The 22,788-nt window shown below is 41.8% G+C and overlaps 2 protein-coding genes across 2 annotated transcripts in view; one reads left to right on the top strand and one right to left on the bottom strand.

Annotated features, from left to right (window-relative positions):
- Nucleotides 1-12,609, top strand: part of mrpl11 (mitochondrial ribosomal protein L11) — a 46,085-nt gene extending 33,476 nt beyond the window's left edge. The window contains exons 4-7 of the mRNA XM_042419629.1: nucleotides 1,591-1,686; nucleotides 9,905-9,998; nucleotides 10,407-10,566; nucleotides 12,358-12,609. Coding sequence (XP_042275563.1) covers nucleotides 1,591-1,686; nucleotides 9,905-9,998; nucleotides 10,407-10,566; nucleotides 12,358-12,472 — 465 coding nt within the window. The 3' untranslated portion in view covers nucleotides 12,473-12,609. The remainder of the gene's footprint in view (nucleotides 1-1,590; nucleotides 1,687-9,904; nucleotides 9,999-10,406; nucleotides 10,567-12,357) is intronic.
- A 3,182-nt stretch (nucleotides 12,610-15,791) lies between these two features.
- On the bottom strand, nucleotides 15,792-21,419 carry npas4a (neuronal PAS domain protein 4a). Its single transcript, XM_042418112.1, has 8 exons — nucleotides 20,796-21,419; nucleotides 20,206-20,369; nucleotides 20,009-20,111; nucleotides 19,601-19,910; nucleotides 19,360-19,469; nucleotides 19,045-19,180; nucleotides 17,139-18,922; nucleotides 15,792-17,019 (listed from the first exon to the last, which is right to left on the bottom strand). The coding sequence occupies exons 1-8, from the start codon at nucleotides 20,968-20,970 to the stop codon at nucleotides 16,991-16,993; spliced, it is 2,811 nt and encodes a 936-aa protein (XP_042274046.1). The 5' UTR covers nucleotides 20,971-21,419; the 3' UTR covers nucleotides 15,792-16,990.
- Nucleotides 21,420-22,788: the final 1,369 nt, after the last annotated feature.

Raw genomic sequence — 22,788 nt, 5'->3', positions numbered from 1 at the left:
TTCGCTCTTCTGTCTGCATAATGTCTCGCTGTTCGTGCTTAAGCACATTTTAGAAGCATCAGGCATTATCTCTGGCTGGTCAGGAAGGCCTTTTCATGGCATTGTGTGGCATGAAAGGGCCGTCTGAGTCGGTGGGAAAGATCATTATCCGAGACGGGCTGAACAGAAGGAAAGGAATGGCAGCTGAATGTGTGAGGCAGAGCCCGAGGGTTTTCTTTGACTCATACCCAACATCACAGCCTTTATATTAATCCATATTTAATTAGACTTTCCCTCAGTGCTCCCTCCCTGCTTGTTTACCCTTGCTATGTTGTTTTATGGGAAGTGGTGGGAGGGAAGGCCACGGGTAGAAGGTAGCAAGGTTGACATGGGATTACTATTAATAAGCATGAGAGGGGAGGGAAGGTAGAGCCTAGCGAGGGGCCCCAGGGACGTAGCTGGGTTTCATTTCATTAGTAGGATATTGTAATTCAAATAGCACCCATCAGCTCTGAAACAATAACCTGCGTCGACTCTTGTGACATGTGGAAATTTCAATCTGTTTGTTGTTATTGTGTTAGCGGATGCACAGTAACTCCAGTGAGTAATGAGTAGCATTTCAGACACTAATGAAGTAGTGGCGTTGTGTAGATCCAGAGACTGATTAGCATTCATCAGGTGCTTTTGAAGCCTTTAGTGGAAATGATGTTGGGAGAACTTTCTGCTCCGTTAAGTTCAAATAAATGTCTTCCCCGTCCTGTCATTGGAGAACGTCTCAGGATGACTGACTTTTCATCAGATGCATTATTAGGATCAGAGGGCTGTGCTCTGCTCAGTCTGCTCCATCGTGGAGCAATAGAAGCTCATGAGTCCATTAAACTGTGTATAAAAGCCCTTTTTTTTCATTCCCTCATTTCAGAAATGAACATTTCAATCAGTGTGTTGCCTTGGGGAAAGGATAGCGGGTGAAGGTCAGTGTAAATTTCAGCAGTAATAATTAGATTCTTTATTAGTCTTTGCTACTGAATTCATCTCCAAAGAGGAATGGTGCAAAGGAGCAGCGTTGGCCGGGCGTTGACTTAATGTCACCCATCCATTTTGCTTTCGCTCTGGTTGGCCTCGCAGGAGCTGGAAAATGGGAGGCTCATTCATCACTGGGTTTCTCTGGCTTTGGGCACAAACATGCATTCAGTCATAGCTCGAGTGACAGACATACATAAACACTTTTGTCTGGAACAACAGAAAAGCTGCACACACACACACACACACAGACACATTTCAGTGTGAATATAACAAGAAAAAACTAGCATGAAGTATAAAAATGTCTCCACCAAAATGTTATGGCATATAAACAAACTTCGGCTAGTCACATATATATCCAGTCAGGCGCCCATTCCCCGAGCCGTTCATGTGTGCAAATAAAGTCAGACCCCTCTGAAGCTTTGTGATTGATTGACTGACATCAGTTCAGGCATCTGTATTCTGGCAGCACAAGTGTGACACGAGTGACGTTCAGCTGAAATGTTTGCGAGCTCAGACTCCTCATACATTTTAAAGCAATCCACGCATCAATTTCTTTTTTTCCCATGTTTATTTTCTCTTCCCATCCAGAGAGGAATCCCTATCGGACAGTTCTGCAAGGACTTCAACGAGAAAACAAAGGAGCTGAAAGAGGGCATCCCACTCCCAGTCAAGATCAACGTGAAGGTGCGTGTGTGTGCGGCTCGTTGTGGGGGTCTTGCTAACCCTCCCCTGACCCTTCACACTTAGTACACCTCTCTCCTTCAACTGTAGTTAATTCCACCAGCTGCATAACATTACCAGAGCACTTCCATTATTCATACTCTACCAATAAAGTAAGCCTTTCCATTTGTATTCATTAATGAAGCAATACCCAGAGGAACTTAGAGTCAAGAAGCATTAAGTGCATGCAGGAGATGTGAATTACTCAGAAAAGAGCTTGTAGTTATTTGTTGTTTTTTTTTACCCACCACATATTGTTTGACTCGACGCCCCCTCCACCTCCACCACCACCACCGCCTCTTTGTGTGTTGTTTCACATCAAGAGTTGTGTCCTGTGAGCTGAATAAATGTGTGTTGTAATGAGGTTTGTGATGTAAGGAGTGGAAGTCTAATCCTGTAAAAAGCGTGAATATATTTTGACATGCAATATTCAGCAACAGCTCTGCCATCACATCACGGGTCCCCACTGCTGCTGCCGATCAGTGCCATCTGCTGGCGATTTGCAGCGTAGAGCTTCTCCTGCTCACACTGTACTCGACATACTTTACATGCGATGTTTAATGTGTGCGTGCAGTCGGCATCTGTTTCTGAACTGACTTTCACCTCAGTCCTGTCACTAGCTTTTAGCACCTCTCACAATGCCTTTCATCTTACTGCGAAGGAACAGTTCGACGTTTAAAGAAATACACTTGCCGAGAGTGAGATGAAAAGATCAATACCACTGCCATGTCTGTGATTAATTATGGAGCTGGAGCCGGGAGGTGATTAGCTTATCTTAGCATAAAGAATGGAAGCTAGAGGGGATAAACAGCCAGCCTGGTTCTCTCCAAAGTTAAAAAATATGTCTACCAACACCTCTGACGCTCACTAATTAACCTCATTGTTTCAACAAGATTGTATCTTGTTTGTGTAATCCATACTAAAACAGAAATATTTCTTAGTGAACAGAGCTGCAGGCTGGAGTCACTGAGGTTGCTGAGAAACCATTCAAGTTTATGTATGAAATGAACAAAAAGTCTGTGTCCTCACCAGGTGTTGATGCGTGTAGAAGACTTGGAAATAAATAAACCGCATTGTGCTTGTGTTGCAGTGTGTAACTAGTAACAGAACTAATGTTTGGCAGGATTTTTTTAAAGTCCAGATGAAACAGCATTTTGAGAGAATCTAACTTCTGTGTTGTGATGTATTTCTGAGTGAAACAGGATAGACAGGCAGGACATAATGAGAGGAATTTGATTTGAACATTGAAACGTGGTTGTGTCATAATGAATCTTAGCTCTGTGCCGCTGAAAGTTGAAGATTGATCGATGGGTGGATGTCGTGATATTATTGGTTGAAAGTGGTTGGTTCAAGCCTACGTAAGCACACATCATGTTTTGTTTTACATGTGATCTAAAAGGGTCAAAAAGAAAGTTTTCATTTCATCTCGACTTTAATGTAACCTGTAACCTCACAAGTTAATGTAGTTGGTTAATGGTACACGGATCCTTTGAAGTAAACTTGGAAGCCTTGACAGTAACGCTTGGTTACTACTGTAGGTAGCATGCTAGTTAGCCGGATATGCTAACGTTCGCAGCTGAAGTTGGAGCAGATAAACACAGTTAAATTCATTGTGTACACTTTTGATTTTTTAATTTTTTGGTTTTGGAAAGACAAAAAAAAACCAAAACACAACTCATAAATCATTTAACTGCAGAGTTTCACTACTAAAGCCCTGTTACTGTTGAGCTAATTGGATAATCGATATTGTTGAGCAACTGAATGGCCAATAAAGGTTTAGTCACATTACACGTCCATCCTACAAATACACCACTGAAACTTACACAACAAATTCAAGCATACGTTCCCTCTTTCAGTGTGATGTCCAGTCAACTTTGTTCTTTGATTTGATGGATGTGCTCATTTGGCCAAAAGAAAGAAATTTGAACTGTGTTTGGAAATGTTTGTTCATCACCATTTTTACTACATGATCACACTACACACTGTAGCATTGCTCTCACACACTGTTTACCGTTTGGGATCACTCTTATCATCAGTATTTATAAATTAAAGCAAATAAGTGTATTTCCCAAAATACCAAAAATATTCCTTTCATGTTTTCTCCCATAATTGTTCTTACACTCGCTGCGTTCTCAGTCTCACTCTCTTTGTTTTTCATTTTGCCCGTCAGAAAAAGGCCGCTGCAGTAAATGTTTGTGTTTGTCTTCTAAAATGGAAGAAACAACAGCGACTCATTGGACCTTTATAACCAATAGCCTTTCCATAGATAGAGAAAAATTCTGTTGCCTCATGTCGAAAGGTCACTTTTGTTAGATAACATGACTGATGACACATCATCTGCACTGTGGTATCATCTGAGCTCAGCCTACGGTGATTTTCTTTTTCTTTTCCTTTTCATATGTGACAGGTAACAAATGATCCGAAGAAAACCATCCTCAGATTGATTGAATCGATATGTCAGATTTTACTCAATAAAGGTCTTTGGCGAGGGAATGAATGTGAATTAAATAAAAGGGTCAGAATAATTCAGTGAGGCTGAAGAGATTATTTTTATTTTGGTCCTGAGGGAAGGATGTAGAGGGCGAGGGAATGAGGCTGGAGAGCAGATGTGCAGCAGTACACAGCTGAACGCACAGGAGGTAGACAAAATAATGTGAACACCCCATGCAAATGGATTAGTCAAAATACAGTTAAAATATTTTTTATGTGTTCACATTATTTGGTCTGTCTTCTTTACAGTGACAAATTCAAAATTATCATCCGACTCTGTATTTCCCCTCCGTTCTTCAAACATCGTAGCATCTTTTGGCTCTTTGGTTTGGTTTTCCCAGCCTACAACTTTTCTGTTTTTATTCACTTTCACCGCTCTCATTAACACCGTTTCCAAACACAGCAGGCTGTTTTTAGCGAAAAAGCTATGATAAACCAACTGTATGCTGCCCAGAACCAGCTAAACATTTCCCTCTGGAGTTTCTGGAGATCAAAGACAGAGCTAAAAGCAGAGTGCATATTAAATTTAAATTTGCCAGGTGGCCAGAAACACGACTCCAAATTAATACTAATGTTGCCCTGTGTCTGCTGGATGTGTTAATAGGCAAATATTTGCCAACACATTCACCATAACTACTTCAGGAGGTGATAATATGTCTGTTTTGTTTTCACAGATTGTTGCACTGCCCTCTCAGTTAATGCAGGTTTAGATTAGAGTCTCATATTAATATAAACAATAACATAAAAGACAGAATGATAAACTACTTTTTTGTTTACAGTTGAGTCAGAAACCTATTTAAGCTTGAATAAAATACAATGACTGCAGTGCCATTGTACAGTGCAGTCACTACTACAGAAACACAATGGCCTCAAGGTATGAAGAAAAAAAAAAAAGCACTACTTGGATCTGAGAGGGATGAAACATAAAGCAGATGCTCCGGATTTAGAGGGGTAGACGAAATACTACAAGAAAGGGAATTAATTCCTCAGAAAATACAAAGCACACTTTTTGTGAAGGACTCTGATGAAAATCTGTGTACAGCAGACACGTGTTGGTCTTATTGCTCTTTGTAATAATAATAATAACACTTTGTGCATTTGCCCTTTAAAAGTGATTTTTTTTTTCCCTACTCTTGCTCAACTCCAGCAATGACTCCACACCCTGCATACCAGATTCCCTACAGACCACAAAACACACATGTGGGTCACACAGTGGGCCGTCTAGTGTGTCCAACCAGCGCCCGACCACTGACCTGCCACAGGTCAAAAAATATTCCCAAGTCCCTCAAAAAGTGAGATGAAGGTGTTCCATATATGGTCTGAAACCGATGAAATGACATTAAACTATTTGCTTGTAATAAATCATGAATAATCCTAATCCCTGATTAAACATGGTGCCCTCTATACCTAGTAAAAGTTCAGCATTTTGTATCATAGTTTTAAGGAGAGATGCCTTGTTATTTTTACTACAGTATTTCATAATATCTTGCCAGGAATGTATAGCACTACTTATTAAAGAGTTTTGAGTAATAGCCACAGGCTCTTCAGTGATATACTTTGTGAGAAGACTTAACAAAGTAAAAGGAGTACAGCACCAACTATTAATTATTTCCAAGTACTCATTAAGTCTGTGAAACAATTCTGGCATGATTTGCCCCGTTATAAAACAGAATATTTGGTAATGTCCACCAGACATTTTAGATAATTGCAGTCGTGTAAATCTCAATCTCACCTTTCTCCCTCTCCATATGAATCTCGACAAAATTCTCCCTTTCCCTGTTTTCTTATCCATATAAAGTGGTATCATCTGTATTGGATAAAGAATATGTGGTAATATATTCATTTTAATTAAGCTTATCCTCCCCATCCAAGAAATAGGAAGATTAACTCAGCGTTTCAAGTCTGCCTTCATAACTTTTAAGAGAGGATTCATGTTTAATTTGTACAGTTCACATATATTAGGGGAGACATATATTTCTAGCTAAGATAAACCATTGAGAGACAACTTCAATGGAAATTTTTTTAAGAGTAGCAGTGTCCCTGTATGAGCCAAGAGGCATAATTTCAGATTTTACCAGGTTTATTTTATAACCTGAAAAAGAACTAAAGTATTGTCTAACCTTCAGGAACCTTCTGAGCTTGATACAAATAAGATATTGTACACTTATAATGCAATTTTGTGAATGTTTCTGCCCAGGTTAACACCCTGAATATCCTCATGAGTTCTGGTAGCTTCTGCAAGTGGTTCAATAGCTGGGGCAAACAATAGTGGGGAGGCGAGACAGCCTTGACATCGCTCCAGAAGGAAATCTTGTGAGCGTTCTCCATTTACAATAACGCTTGTCCTTGGTACAGAGTGCAAAAGCTGAATCCATTTACTAGACTCGTCTCCTAACCCAAACTTGTTAGGCACTGCAAATAAGTAATTCCATTCAGTCCTACAATCGAATGCTTTTTCAGCATCGAGAGAGATGATATTTTTTGTTGAGGCTACTTTAGCTTGATGTATAATGTTGATAAAGTGCCTCATATTATAACTAGAAAATTTTTGCTTAAGAAAGCCTGTTTGATCTGGCTTAACGAGTTTAGGAACAGTATCTTTAATTTGTTTTGTGAAAATTTTAGAGAGGATTTTACAGTCAACATTAATGAGGCTGACAGGCCTATAAGAGCTTCTTAGATCAGGTGATTTGCCATTTTTTAAGTATCAAATAAATATCTAGCATAGTTAAGGTTTTAGGTAGCCTTTGTAGTCAACATACATTCTCCTCAAAAGACCAGATACTGTATATTTACCCCAAAATCCTTATAGAAATCTGGACCACATCCATCCAACCCTGCTGCGTTCCTTCTTTGTAGAGAATTAACAGCCTCTTTAACCTGTTTCAGATGTAGGTTTGCATAAAAGATTTCTATATTCCTGGGTTGCATATGGTAATTTAATTTTGTTGAAAAAGATATCTACTTTCTCCATACTGTTACAACATTCACTTGTGTACTTTAGTTTCTTAAGTTTGCATGATGTCACACAAATCTTTCCTTTTTTCATTCCTTAGTTGCGATATTGAATTTGTGCTCCCTCTTTTCTTAATTAGTTGTGCAGGTGCCTCAAATAGTCTGCAAAAAATTTTTTGAGTAAGAAGTTGATTTAGTGCTGACCATTAGTGCTTCCACCTGCCCGCGGGGAGCCTCAGTCGGCCTCACAAGTTGTGCTTCTAAGGCTATTCATTCAGATTCAAGTTCAAGCTGGGTTGCCAATTCCTTCTTTTTTTGCGGCCACAAAGCATAATAATGAAATCTCTGATATATATTTTGGCAGCTTCCCATACTGTAGATGGGTCAGCATCATCTCTATCATTTGCTTTCTTGTAAATTGCTCGTTAAGATAAGTACAGAAAGTTTCATCACTCAACAGAGATGGATTCAGCTGCCAATGCCTCTTTAAAGGGTCTCTGTATGGCAGGGAAATTTTAATAAAAATAGGTGAAATAGCGTAAAAAGGTTCGCTTAGTCTACTAGAGCCAATTGTACAATTCTCAGTTCTGTCCAATATTGTCCTAGAAGTAAGAGTAAAATAGTGACTCGTAGGCGCATAAAGACTACAAAGCAACAAGTGCTCCCCAAATAAAAAAAAACAAAGAAAACAACCCTTTTCATCTGCTATAACCTTTTCTATTATGAGAGGCAGACTTTTATGTACCAATATTGCTACATATTTTCTTTTTGAAGAGAAAGAGGAGTAAGCTACTTGACCAAACCAAACCATTATTTTTATCTTCACATGTTCTGAATTATTCAAGTGTTTCTGTTGAAGTAGACCAATTTGAGCATCCTGTTTTTTCAGCCAAATAAGAACCTTTTGTAATGCTTTAAAGGGTGATTCAGAGCTTTAACATTGAGTGAAGTAATTTTGCAATGTCAATAACATATCATCAAGAATTACTTAAGTATCTGAAAAATGCCATTTCTGTCTCACACATGGGGGAATCTGAGATGTATAATCCTCAACTCTAAGCTTGGCAAATGGGCATTGTGAGACAAACACATAAACACGTAACACACACCAGTATTTAGTGACAAATTGAGGAAAAAAGAGAAGAAAATGTAAGATATGTAAAACCAAGATAAGTTTAACTAACAAAGGGAAGCCTGAAGAAAAAAACTGAAAAAAGAGAGCAAACAAAGGCTATTCTCACCAAAAAAGGGTTAAACCAATCACTAGACGTTCCTTCTAAACTCCTAATCCATTTTATATAACTCCGTCCCCTGCTACAAATTTAACTGGGACAATCAAGGGATAGACCGACTAGATCCGCTGCCTATTCACAAAATGTGCAATCATAAAAATAAATAAATAAATAACAGTAGGCTATTGGTCACACTTTCACAAGTCTAAATATCCATAAGCGCCCGTACCAGTTCTCTGATATTTTCTTTGCCCATGCAAAGCTGTAAGAGGGAGAGTTACTGTATATAGCGAACCATTCAGTGCTCAAGTTAAGTCCATTTTATCCAGGAGATCTTGAGCTTCTTTAGGGGATCTGAACTTGTGTCTCTTTCCTGTCAGTCTAAGAACAGCAGGGTACTGCATGGGGAAGCGTATATTCCTCTCAATTAGCTGTTTGCAGACTTTGTTGAAACATCTCCTTTGTGCACGAACATTCTCTGGAAGATCTGATGACAGCATTAACCTGCTTTTATTGTACACAAGCTCCTTCTTTGCCTTTGCTGCAACTAAAACTTTAGCCTTGTTGGTATAGTTATGAAGCTTGATAACAACCACCTGAGTCGTATCATCAACCTTTGTCTTCCAAACTTGCAGCGCACACGGTCAGCTTTAATTAAACCTTGTTCGGTCTCCATTTCCAGGAAGGATGGTAGCCAATATTCAAAGATGCACACTGGATCATCATCCTCCATCTTCTCACTTAATCTGTGGATTCTATTATCCCTGCCTCTGCGTCTTTCCATGTTCATTAACTTTGCATTTAGGTGTTCAATGTTCTTTTCCGCCACATGCTGAGATTTCCTTGTAATTCAGTGTTCAGATCCTCAGCATTAGAGATGCGTGTTTCTGCTTCATCTATACGTTTAGATTGACTTTCAAGGCACTCAGTAACTTTCTCTAAAATGTCCGTGAAACATTTGAACTTCTCCTCAATCATACTGGCAACTTTTTATGTGATTGCCTCCATCAGGACACTGTTTTCTTCAGTGATCTTTTGTGTGGCAATAAACCTCTTTTTTTTCCCTCTCAAGTGAACTTTTTAGAAAAAAGCATGTCACTTTGGATTCTTCAGTTCCTGCATCAAGATAGTTAAATTAAAAGAAACCCAGAAGCTTACATTGTTGCAAAAATAAAGAATTTTCAGCAGCTTAGTCACCAGACTTCACTCAGAGCACCATTACACAAGTTCCCTTTCTGGTGGATTGTAGGTCCAAGGTATGTTCCTACTTCAGCTAAGAAAACACTTATCAACAAGTAGGCTGCTGATTTTATAAAAGCAAAACATTTAAAAAGTAATATTCAATGTCTGAGCCTTTGCTCAGTAAAATATGATTTAATTATGTGTGAAGATCTGCGTGTAATTTCTGTGAACATCAAGAGTCATTGACAGGGTCTTAGCTGCCATTGAGGACACTGAGGTCTCATTTTCATATATATAATTTAAATTCTTCTTTGTCTCCTCAGCCTGACAGAACCTATGACCTGCAGATCGGTCAGCCCACAGTGTCTTACTTCCTCAAGCAAGCGGCGGGTATTGCGAAAGGGGCTGGAAAGACAGGTGAGATGTTCTGATGTATCTGTTCTCACTCCAATTTTCACCCACTGAGACGTGTAACGGACACACGTCTCTCCATCGGCTCAGTTTTAAGCTTTGCTGTGATTGATGTTATATTCATGACATGTGAGAGAACGGCAACAGAGGAAGGAAGTGGCAAAGGTGGTGTGTTAAGAAAAGAGAATTATGGATTTCGCACTTTTATGCTCCAAGCTATAGTATCTCCAGGCCCGATTCAGCCGTTGACTCCTAATACCACCCCTTCTCCAACACACACGCACACACACACACACACACTAGCTCACACATAGCCCCACTTTGTCTTCTTTTGTGCCAAACTTTTCCTTGTGCGTTTATTGAATTTTTCATTTGCTTTATTCACATTCTGCCATCTCTTTTATGTGTGTGAAGGCCACGAGACAGCGGGGATGGTGTCGGTAAGAGCGGTGTATGAAATAGCCCAGGTGAAAGCCCAGGATGAGTGCTTCAAAATGAGGGATGCCTCCCTGGAGACTATCGTCAAAAGCATCGTCGGCTCGGCCCGTTCGCTGGGTATCAAGATTGTCAACGAGTAAGTCCTGCTCCTGTTCTCGCCGCTCTTAACGTTCTCAACATATCGACCTGAGACAACTTAAGCTTCAGTGAACACAAGCTGTAGTGTGATAAGCTGCTGACAGTGTCCAAGTAGAGTGTTGGTATCATTATGTACGTAGCTCTTCAAAAAGGAACGAGGACACATGGTTTCACAAACGTAAAGCTTTATACAGTCCTGTGGTGTTGCATGTGAATGATGCTGGTTCAGTGTCATCTGTTGATGCTTACGCCTAAAAACGGCCACTAGAGGTCAGATAAGGGAACACAAAGTGAGTATGTGTGAGAGTGACTGGATAATATGAACAGCTGCACTGTACAGTATAATGAGATTCAAATGGATACAGAAACCCTGCAACAAAATCTACTGATGTGAAATTTGAAAACACATTTTTTTTCTCTGACTGTACAAGAGAAAACTGTCATTGCACAGTGCATATATACATTATATTCTGTATATTTACACTCCATTTACATACATGCAGGAGGCCAAATATTAGAAATATGTTTAATATAATCCAGTACACCGCCACTCACTACGACCTCAATTATAAACATAAAGTAGAATTATCACCTTTCTGACAATGTCAACAAAAACAGAAAATGAATAATCTTTGCAAAAGTAGAATTTATGGCAGAGCTGTTGTATTGGATTGCATTAGACTGTATAGGTGTACCTAATAAAGTGACCAGTGACTATATATTTAGATTTAGTGTGTGGTCTGAATTTTAGTTTTTGCGACTAGTGTGATTAGCTGCTTTGATTAATAAGGTACTCTAAGTATCTTACGCTCTTCCTGTGGTTGACTGAACATCTGTGGTTGCAGTTGTAACAGGTTGCATCATATTATACTTATTGCTTTGTACGCCCATCCTCTTATACATAAATAAACATACATAAATATAAATACTGACATTAATAAGCAGTTCAGTACAACAACACCAGGAACCACAGTCTCAAAAATTGAGTTGAGCAATCCATTAAAAGCAAAAATGCCAAAAAAACCCACCAAACCTTAAAAATAAAGGAATCAGCAGCTATCTGTCAACAAAGATTTTACATTATAAGCTTCACGTCTTATACATCTTGCTTTTCTATTAGATTTCATTACAGCTGTGACACCTCCCTATCTACACCCTTTGAACTTACTGATCCGCCTGTGTTTACTCTCACACTTCTACTGTTTATCATTCATGATGTTCAGTTATTTTTCCCTGAACTGTTGTGGTTTAGTATTCGAGCAGAACCGCACTCCCTCAACCTGCTCCTTCAGCCTCTACTTCAATTAATGATATTGTACTTTTCCCAGAATCCCTTTCCTCCCCTTACTTAAAAGTTAACATGTCTTGCGACTTCAGTGCAGGATGATTTATTGAGGGTTCTGTCAGTAGAGAAATTGGTATCTCTGCCTTTTTTACAATGGATTTCTCCCTGGATGGTTGTTGAACACTGCTGCACCACGGTGAGTCCAGAAGGAGGCCATTGCTCTTCGATTCTTGGAGACTGACACCAAAAACTGATGCTTAAAGTTAATATTTCAGATAGCCGAAGGATTTTCTGCTATCAAGTTGAAATTACAGCTATTAAATATCATCATATCTCCACTGGAAATATCTACATGGGCTGTTTGTCCATATTAAACAACAAAATTGCCTACAAGTGCGAATGTCTAACATTGTCAATGTGTTGTTGTTAGTTGGATTTTCCTGTAACATTTTCCTGAATATCCTGTTTTGTTTTGTTTTTCTCCTCTTCCACCTTCCTCTTCAGCCTCTCAGCTGATGAGTACAAAGTCTTCATGGAGCAGAGAGAAGAGAAGTTGAAAGCTGATGCAGCTGCAGCAGCAGCCGCTGCAGCTGAAGCTGCAACGGGCAAAAGAAAATGAAGACCTGCAACATCCAATACCAACCCCCCCATTTCTATTTATATTGACTTTATACATGTACTACAGTCATAACAAATACACTGTTAATGTTGTGTATGTCTGATCTTAATAAACAGTCCATTGAAAAAAACCCTGAATTTTTCCTGTCTCTTTGTTTGTCTGATGCAAATTATTCGCTTTCAGCATTTTCAGACGGTTTGAGTAACAAATTTACATCACACTCTGCATCTTGGCAGGAAAGACAACCAGTCACATTTTGAAAATATTTATGATCCTGAGCGTTTCATTTCCACTGAGCCAAGCTAATGAAACTGTAATTTCTCTGTCTTGGAAGGATTTGTACATTCGGTTTCTTTGATGTTGTTATCTATTATTAACACTTCTTGAAGCGGTTTGGCTGTTTGTCAGCTTGTGCAGATGGTTTCCTGAACATCACACGTATACGTCCCTTCAATCTGGAGTATAAAGTATTCATCACATGGAGGTAGAGCTGTGTGATAATTCAGTAGACTTTCAGTGGAATCAATAATATGTTAACATGGTCTTGTCATGTTATCATTCTGAAAACTTCTGTCCAGATTCATGATGCCAAACAAACCTCAATCAAATTAACAAGTTACCAGTTACTGAAGTTTTCGTTTTACACTTATGAAGGATTTGGTCTCATGTAACAGCAAAGTGAGTGTGTGTGCATCTTATACTATATTTATAGGTCAAGGACAAAAAGGAATGTTTACAAACTGGATTGTACCTCCCAAAGTCTTTTTATCACTGACTGAAAAAGGCAACGTTTCAACCTCACCTGGTCTTCATCAGGCAAAATGATTTTTTTGTGTGTGTGGTGCCTTTTTCAGTCTGTAATAAAGAAATCCAGCATGCAGACACTTTTTTTTTCCTTTGGTCTCATGTAAGGCATAAAAACGTAACTATGTAACTAAATCTGTATCTAAATGTAACTAATTAATTGATTGACAAGATATGAATTGTCAACTATTTTTATTACCAATAAGTCATTTATCAAGCAAAAATACCAACGGTTCACTGGTTATAGTTTCTCAAATGTGAAGATTTACTTATTTTCTGTTTAACATCATTTTAAACTGAATATCTTTTGGTTTTTGGACTGTTGCTCAAATAAAATAAGCAATTTGGAGAGGTCAACTTGGATTATTTTTCACTATTTTGTGACATTAAAATAAAAACAATCAGTAAAAAAAATGACTGATTAATCAATAATATTAATTAGGGCTGCAACTAATCATTATTCCCATTATCAATTGATCGATCAATCGAGAATCGATTTTCTCAATTAATCAATTAGTTGTTTGGTCGATAAAATGTCTGAAAATTGTGAAAAATGTTGATCACTCAGCCTAAGACAGAAACCTGAAAATATTCATTCATATGATGCTATATTTGTTTGAGAAGCTGGAATAAGAGAATTTTGGCTTTCTTTTTCTTAAAAAATGATAAGGATTAATTGATTAGCAAAACAATTATTGATTAATTTAATAGTTGGCAACTAATTGATTAATCAACTATTCATTGCAGCTCTAATATCAATCAATTGCAATCCTAAATGGAACACAGTTAATTTCCTGGAAGAGCAAGATTATTTTATATCTGAATTTACATGCATTTGCTATATCATGATATGTATTGATATCAGAAAATGTTCTTGTTAATATTATGATATTAATTATTTTAATCATATCAGAGCTGATTGCATCTTAATTAGCCGTTGAATTTTATTTGGTCAAGCTAACATAAAATACACAATAATGTCCTTATGTCTGCCCTTTTCCTAACATGGCTTCTTACACAACAAATCCTCCTTTCTGCTGCAGTGCTTCTGTTTGCCAGGAGATAGCAGCAGTTAGCTATGTAGCGCTCCCTCCGCTGCTCATCTTCATTCCATCTCAGACACTGCAGTGTGGGGATGGAACAAAATGTTCACTTACAGAGAAACAGTATCACGTTTAGGGCTTTGCCTCTTGAGATATGATTGATGAAATATATCTATTCCGTGGCACAGGTGATGACTGTGCAAGAGTTCTGGCAAAAAAAGATATTATAGGCCTCAATCCATGAAACCAATCTTCTATCTTTTATCTATCATGATTTACAGAAAATGGGTTATGTATGTGTTTTTCTGTGTTTGTTATTTGGTCCAGTCCTCCATCCTGTGGGGATAGAGCATCAATTTGTCCCACATCCCTCTTTACTGTACCTCTAAATTTAGCCTCCTCTCACTCTTTCTTTGTCTCCCCTCTCTCTCCAGCCCTCCCCTCTCTGAGCCTTCTGAATGGAGGCTGAGAATAGATGGGAGGCTGTTTCAGTCCGAGCTCTTGAGCAGGAATGCCTATATATGGAGTCTTACACCACACCGAGCGCTGATAGAGTCGCAGGTACATCGAGTGAATGTGAGAAACTGTGATTTGTAAAGAGGGGTGGTGGGGGGGTCATATGCCTACTATCGTGTGTCTCTCTGTGTGCGTGTGTGTGTGTGTGTGTGTGCATCATCATAAGTGGGAGGCCAACTTTGTGTGTGCCTGTGCGTGCGCATGCTCGTACGCAAAAAAACCTCGACGCCAAGTGTGTGCGTCAGTCTGAGTCAGATAGTGTCTCATTCTGTCTCGTCATGTGTGTGCGTCAGTGCTGTTGCTGAGCGAAACTCGCTCCAGGGGAAGAAATGGAGGAGAGTGCATGGGAGGGAGGAAAAGAGGCAGGGATGGTGGGATGATGATGATGGTGGTGATGATGATGATGATGATGAGGCTGAGGGAGGAACAGGGGGCTTGACTATGACGACACAAATGCATCAGCCGCATTAAGTGCACTTTAATATAAATGCATTTGTATGACAACCAAATACACTTATAAGCAACACAATAGAACACTGGTCCACAATGTCCATTCTGCAGTAAGTAAGATGTTTTGAATATATTCCATCTTATGCAATAAAAATCTCTGTCTTATATATACAGACCAATAACAGTTTCATACAAATGTACAAATGTGTACAACCTTTCTGAAAAGAACATATGCCTATATCCACAGACATAATGCATATGCATTAACATCTTTTTCAAATATCACACATACAATTATATAATTTTACACATGTATATTAACTTAGCCTTTAATAGCTAGAACGTAGGAATCAATCCTTTACTTGACCGTAGACAACTCTACGTGAGCATGTCGACACCATGGGAATAGTACCATTCTCAACCCGTGTCGCTTGGTAACTGAATAGAAATAGCACCCCATCCCTATTTTCATTTTTTAAAACAAAACTTTTGTATTCTAACCCCTCTCAAAAAAGAAGAATCGCGCATTCACATAGTCAATTGTGCCTCACTACACCGCACTCCAGTGGAGCAACGATGTAACTGTCCATGTTGAATGGACATGGATAAAGAGTTCAGAGTTCAGCAGGTCAGGGCCATTTCAGGCACACAGGAGCCGCTATAAGCTGCCAGCATTGCAAATATTGATGCTGCAAGAATATCCAGCTGACTGCCTTCAGGCCAGGAGTGACCTGAAGAGCCCACATTCAGAGTCTAATGTACAGTACAGCGTAGCAGTGGATTTGTGGCATGATCAGAGCTCCGGCAAACTTCCAGACAATCTCTTGTTTGGTGTTACATCTCGTAAAGCAAATGGACACCTTCAACATTCTTGAGATCATCACATGCCAGGATCTCATTACATGTTTTCTTTTTTTTTTTGTTTGCACATCACATTGATACACAAGATTTTAGATGGAGAGATAAATATGAAATGTTAAAGGTTTTGAAGCCGCAAACTCAAAGCTCAAAGTATCTTAGGTTTTAAGTTGTATACTGTTTGAGTTTTGATGCAACCTTTAAGGCTGTGAGGAAGGAGTGCAACCAAATCAGAGCTGAAGTGGCTCTGAAGACTGTAAAGAGTTCTAAGCAAGAAATCTTTCTTATTTTGATGTATTGATAGATAGGGGTCATCCTAAGGATGTAAAAAATTTGTAAACATTTGACTTCTAATACATTTGAGGTTTGGGTTTGCGTTGCTGCATGTCAGGCAAAAGTGCTATAATTCATCTCCCTATTGAAATAGCAAGAAATGTTTGTTTTTTTTGTTCACAACTGATTTTTCACTATGAGTGAATACAAATGCGTGTCTGGAAGTTAAACAGCGCTTACAAGTTCAGAGAGGTTGCTCTGTCTGATCATATCTGAAGCTTGTGTTACAGAGAAGCTGAGAGATACCACATGGACTCAAAACCCAGTCAGTTATGAGTCCATACGGTTGCACCATCATGTAAATGTTGCACCAGTTTTGCAGTATACAGATTAATGACTGAACAAAAATATAAAGCCAATCTTTGTTCTTAGGAGACATGTAGGAGTTAAAGTCCTTAAGTTGTATATACATTATGTATATTTATACACTTAATTATTTTTTACTTTTCAGTAAAAGGGGCTCCACAAAATATGACAATATGCCATACTTAATGAAGTAAGTCACAGACTTATTTTAGAACGGAGGAACACTTCCACTCCCATCTGAAATGTAAAACAAGGAAAAGAGAGAAAGAAGTTAGTAATGCACTTTTAGAAAATGTTTCTCACTTCATTTAACAAAAATGTACTAAAACTGAGGGAAAAAAGAGGCTGAGTCTTACCTTTGTGGAAGCACTGTGGAGATGGATGACATTGGAGTTGATACAACTCAGGTTGTTGCCCTAAGCCAGGGGCGATCGAGGCACCTGCCCCAAACATGGGTTCCAGAACGGCCAGTTCCTCCAGGAGGGACTGAGTGCAAGACACGGCGGGCATGGGCGAGGCGATGGGCGTGGAGGTGGCGGAGCTGGGGGAGGCAGTGAGAATGAGGGGAGGGGAAGCTGGGATGGAGGAGCAAGAGGACACAGGAGATAACACCACCTCGATCTCCATTGCTTCCTCCGCTAGCCCCTCCCCTTCCGCCTTTGCCCCGGCCGCAGCAGCCACAGTCGCCCCGCACCCAGCCGAGGAGTTACATTGCGCCGATTGGACGCTACAGAAGTGGCCCACTCCCTCAAACTGGGAGGGTTGGCGCCAGCACACTGGGGTTTGAGGAGAGATTGGGCTGGAGGGACTGGGCATAGGGGAGGATGAGGGAGAGGGGGAGGAGATGCCGGAGGACTGGGGAGGAGCAAAGTCGTCTTGGATGAGGGTTTCTAGGATGCTCTCTTCAAACAGAGAGTCATCATCATCGAGGAAGATGGGAATGTCCAGACCTCTCCATGCTTTGATGGGATAAAACTCCCTAAGCATGTGGACTGAATCAACATCAGCGGTCTCTATGGCGGGAGACAGGAAGGGGGAGGGAGGGGAGGATGAGGGTGACATGGAGGGAGGAGAGAGTTTGGACAAGAGTGGATCCAGGTAGAATCCCTCTGCTAGTGAGCTGATATGCTGAGCTAAGAGGGAGATTTCTGCCCTCTCCTTCTCCCTCTCTCTCTCCAGGGAGAAAAAGGAGAGGCAGGGCTGTTTACCGGGTGATGCCTCAGGGGTGAGAAGGCCCTCAGGGGGACACTGGAGGGGCCCTAGTGGCACATCTACATACAGAGGACCCCGTACCTCGGGAAGGGTCATCACTGTACAGTCGCCATCTCCGGGGCTGTCAGGTGTAGGGGGCAGTTTCTCATAAAGAGAGCCACTGCAGGGATCGACAGGGAAGAGAAGGTCAGTGGTGAGGTTTGGTAGTGCAAGGGGGAGTTTTGTAGACAGGGTGGTGGGGGGAGCAGGGCTGGAAGCGGTAGTTGGTGGGGCTGTGGAGGAAGCTGCGGGGGCCATGGAGGTGGTGGCAGTGGCCGTGGTAGCAGAGGGAGGAGGAGTGGTAGTGCCAGTGGGGTCAAAGCTGAAGAGGGGTTCACCAAATGGGAAGCTAGCCCCTCCAATCTGCGGTGTGTAGGGTGGTGTGCACACAAACTCTTTGGTCTGCTGAGCTTGTGTGGTGGGCACAGGAGGGAGAGGCAGGGGGAGAGCTGGCAGTGGAGGTTCGAGCTGGAAGGAGGGCGGCAGGAGAATGTTCTGGGTTAAAAAGTCTAAGTCTGCTACTGTTTCAACAGTGACTGGAGTGGGAGAGGAGGCAGCTGAGGGGCTTTCAGTTGGATGCTGCTGAAATAAGCTTTCTTCCTCCAGAGAGGAGATACTGGAGCGAGGGTCACCCTCCAGCCTCATGGCCTCAGCAGTAGAGCTCCCTGGTTCATCAGAGGAGCCAACGCTGCAGCCAGCGGTGCTGAAGTCAAAGGACTGGGCGGATAGGCCACTGCTGCCAGGGGTGAAGACCTGGTCTGGGCTGGAGAGGGTTTCTGGGGACTGGAGGCTCAGACCCTCCTGTTGGGAGGTACCAGAACTCAGAACCAGGGTCAGCTGGGTCTGCTCTGAGCTGAGCTGCTGACGCACTGACCAAGCCTCAGACTCACTGAGAGATAAAAGGAAAAAGAGGAGAAACATTGAGTTAGTCTTGTGTTTTGGGCTGTTTTTTATCAGTGTTTTGTCTCCAAATTAATGAGTCCTGTGCAATTTTAAAAAGGCAGTACATACCTGATGATGTAGTTGTTGCTGCTGATGGGGATTTCTCCAGGCTGCAGCTGGAGCACCATGTAGAGCCAAACCCACGACTGGTCTTGAGCTTGCACACGCACCACCATTTCAGCTCTGCCCTCCCCTCCTTCTCTCACTGTTGAGGAACAGTCACAGCACAAGTTGGCATCAGTTTGTTTTGTAATCCTATTAATCATCATAGTGTTTTTCACTGTGTGGATGTTGCCAGTAGGCACAATGTGTGTAACTGTGTGGGCATGCATGGTTGTAACGTGGTGTGTGCTGGTAGGTATGTGTGAAGAAGAGTACACTTACATAGGCTGCGATGCTGAGCAGAGGCATGTGACAGATCCTGTGGGTGGAGGAGGCTGTACCAGGAGCAAGAGCGTAAAGCTGTCACATCAAAGCCAAGATAGGAGCTCACACTGCAAGGGAGAGTGGGTGGTTGATGTGTTAGCAGGATCATGTTTTACCCCTTTAGTTATTACATACACAGATTAACCAGTTCATATTGAAGCAACAAGTGGAAGATAGGACGTTTTTTGTGGGAACTCACCTATCCTGGGCAGCCTGCAGCCTCATGTCCCGGCTGTGCTGGGAGTGGAAACAGGCCAGGAACAAGTTGGTGTCAGTCAGGGGAGGGGTAGAGGTTGACTCCCTCTCTGCCCCGGGGCCGGAGCGGGTCGGGTGGGGCTCCAGAGGAGAGCAGAAACACACCCAGACAGGGTTGGAGGTCCAGTAGGACCCGGCAGCAGGAGCGGAGGAGGGGGGGGAGAGGCAGCGAGCTCGGATCAGAACCAGCTTGTTCCCAGCACTCTGCCTCCGCACGGACTTGGAGGTGTTGAAACGACAGCGGAAGAGACGATCTGCAAAGAAGAGGGTGGGAGGAGATTCATTAAAAATCATACTCAGGGAAAAATATCTTAATTCTTATGAATTCCATATATCATCATTTTCGTCTTACCCGTTTCAAGTGATGTAGAGGTTGACAGGTTGGTCCTCATGATTAAGTGGTCTGAGGCGTCGATGATATCATACACACTGTCTCCCTGTGCCACAAGATCCACCTGAAAAAATGCAAAACGTTATTTATGAAGCCCAGAGTAGAGCTTAAACACGTCTTTACTGAATACTGGTTAAATCAGAATTGTGTAAACTCACCATGGAGTGTCCGAGGTGTTCGGTGACGCTCTCTGACAGGTACAGGAGCTTCCCTTCCCCAGTCAGCAGCATCAGAAACCCCGGCAGCGCCTGCATGAACTCCGACAGTTCGTTGAAAGACAGAAACAGTGAGCCCTCCTCAACACCAGCAGCAGTTCCCGCTTCTAGAGAAAATATAAATGGGAAGGAAAGAACACAAAGGTGCTACATTTGTTAATAAAAGGTGGCTCTGATAAGTAAGAACATATTATACCTGATCCCCGCAGTAGAAAAACAGTGTCTGCAGTGTGTTTCAGCACCATGGACAGCGGTGCGGCTTATTATCTGGTGCTAAAACGTTTCAGCACCATGGACAGCGACTATTGCTACTTAAACGCATTTATCAGCTTCCACATTGGTCATTAACGATAAATGAATGGCATATAGCTCAATATGTTATCAAAAATCCGATTTATATTAAGACAATTGCTTGCGGTGTCACTGAAACACTTGTTGATTCCACCACTATGAGGAATTGCAGTCAGTTTTTGCAGCAGTGCTACAAGACACTCATCAACAGGTCGTTATATTCAGAGTACATTCGCGCTTACCTTGAGTAAAGAAGACGGATTTCCTGGTGTACATGCAGGCAAGTGACATGATGTGCAGGTATGAGAGCCGCGCTTTATCTGCCTCGGATATGGGCAACAAGTCCTTCAGGTTCCGGATCTCGGCGTTGATCTGGTCCCGTCGAGCCTTGGATGCTCCTTTGGTTGAGCGGTACATTGTGGCCGGTTGTTGCAGTGAACTATCGGAAATTCCTCCAGATGTGAGTTGCAGAGTTGCGAGCGGAGTGTTGTTTAACGTCGTGCCTCGGCTGAAGTCGGGGTGCCCTGTCTCCGAGGTGTGTTAGGAGACAGGTTGTAAAAGTGGTGAAGCTCTGAGGTGTGTTATTGGACTTTCATCTCAGCTAATTTTGTTTTTCGTCCAGAGCAAGGTTTAAAAAACCTTCTCCTGTCCTGTCTCCGTCTGCTTTAGTTCCGCCACAGCGTCCAGCTTGGATGTTGGACCGGCTGCTGGATGTCTGTCCCCCCTTTCGGAGTGCAGGTGAATCGGCGGCTGTGGTAGCCGTCTCTCGCACAGAAGTCCGGAACCCGTAAATCTGGTTGAGGGACTCTGCTCGCCGGTCACTTATATAGCCTGGGACTCCGCCGGAGTAGGGGGGCTCCCAACGCACCAACACCGACGTAAAACGGAGGGAGGGGGGTGGAGAAAAAGGGGGGGCCGAGGGGGGATAGATATGTCTCATATCAGTGTTCGCAATGGTGAAACTCTCCCCCTCCCTCTCCCGTGCCCTCTCCTTTCGGTGACTCTGCCTCGACGTCAGCTCTTCCCTCTACTCGGTGATGACGTCGGGATGAAATCGGGAGCTCCGGCGACGCAAAAAGCCCGATTTGGACAAAACCGAGTAAGGGGAGGAGCAAGCGTAAAACGTAAACGGAGTCACCGGACTCCGGTGTATTGGAGGAGGAGGAGGAGGTGGAGGAGGGGGGTGCAGGAGGTGGGGGGGATGGGAAGACTGGGTTGCGTACGAAAGAGGTCTCTGTGTTTATATGTCTGGCACCTGAGGTAGGCTACCTGTCACTGTTTGCCCCGGACCTGTCAGTAAACACGGCAGGTGCTTGTTAGGTGCGATTCATCAATTCATTTCGAGCACGTTTATGCTGTCAACATCTTAAACATGTGAGACGGATCGTGCTGCATGTCACACATTGTACCGCAGAGCTAAACACAACATGCTCAGTCACCGAGCTGCTGTTACAGGAGGCGGATATGGATGCTGAGGCTGTTTCACATCGCTCCGTCTCTCCGTCGCCTTTTATGAATGGAAATCAGTTGAAAACAATAATGACTGCATAAACCTACACAGAAATTTTCTGATAGCTGCCAGTTTTTCATGCTGTTAGACATGAATGTGACGCATCTCCCGATCCTTCGCCGCATTTTCATATTTTTTTTTCTTGTCGTTCAGAAAACCTCTGGCATAACGTCCTTATTTCAAAATAGGACACGAAATACACTGAAATGACAGTTAACAGGACGAGATATTCATAGAGAAACTCTGAATGAATTTGCTGTGGAGGTGAGTTTTGATTTTTGATAATGCCTTCATTGCATTGTAGAATAAAAAAACATGTAATCACAAAAAAACCTGCCAGACAGTCTTACTGGTAAACCAGCTTGACCAGTAAGGCACCAGTAGGCCTGATATGATCCTCAAATACCAGATTAGACCATCAAAACCCCAGCAACCATTATCAAATATGATCATTTTAATATTGCTATCGACTGTTTAACAAATGACGTTTATGTGTGATTAAGGCTTTGTTCTCTTTGTCTCTTTTAAAACTTCCAGTGACGATGTTCAAGAGCTTAATGAAAAGTGAAATTTTTTTTAATGAATGACATTCATGAATAATTTGAGGCGCGCGCGCGGCGGGCAGTAAGGTATTGCGCAACCTGCAAACCTGTCGCCAGTAGCACGTGAGGTAAGCCGTGTTGTTTCTAAAAATAGACCTAACCGGTGACCGACACAAGGACTGC

This window comes from Thunnus maccoyii, chromosome 8 (genome assembly GCF_910596095.1).
Source record: "Thunnus maccoyii chromosome 8, fThuMac1.1, whole genome shotgun sequence".
NCBI classification, from domain to species: Eukaryota; Metazoa; Chordata; class Actinopteri; order Scombriformes; family Scombridae; genus Thunnus; species Thunnus maccoyii.
This window is presented reverse-complemented; position numbering and strand designations above follow the sequence as displayed.

Excerpts from the sequence above, each read along its gene's own strand:
- npas4a (XM_042418112.1), bottom strand. The coding sequence starts at position 20,970 with ATGTACCGCTCAACCAAAGGAGCATCCAAGGCTCGACGGGACCAGATC. Across the intron at positions 19,181-19,359 it reads TGCTCAGCATCGCAGCCTAT|TGAGAGAAGGAGGGGAGGGC; the intron begins GTAAGTGTACTC and ends GTTCCTCAACAG. Across the intron at positions 17,020-17,138 it reads TCCACAGTGCTTCCACAAAG|ATGGGAGTGGAAGTGTTCCT; the intron begins GTAAGACTCAGC and ends TTTACATTTCAG.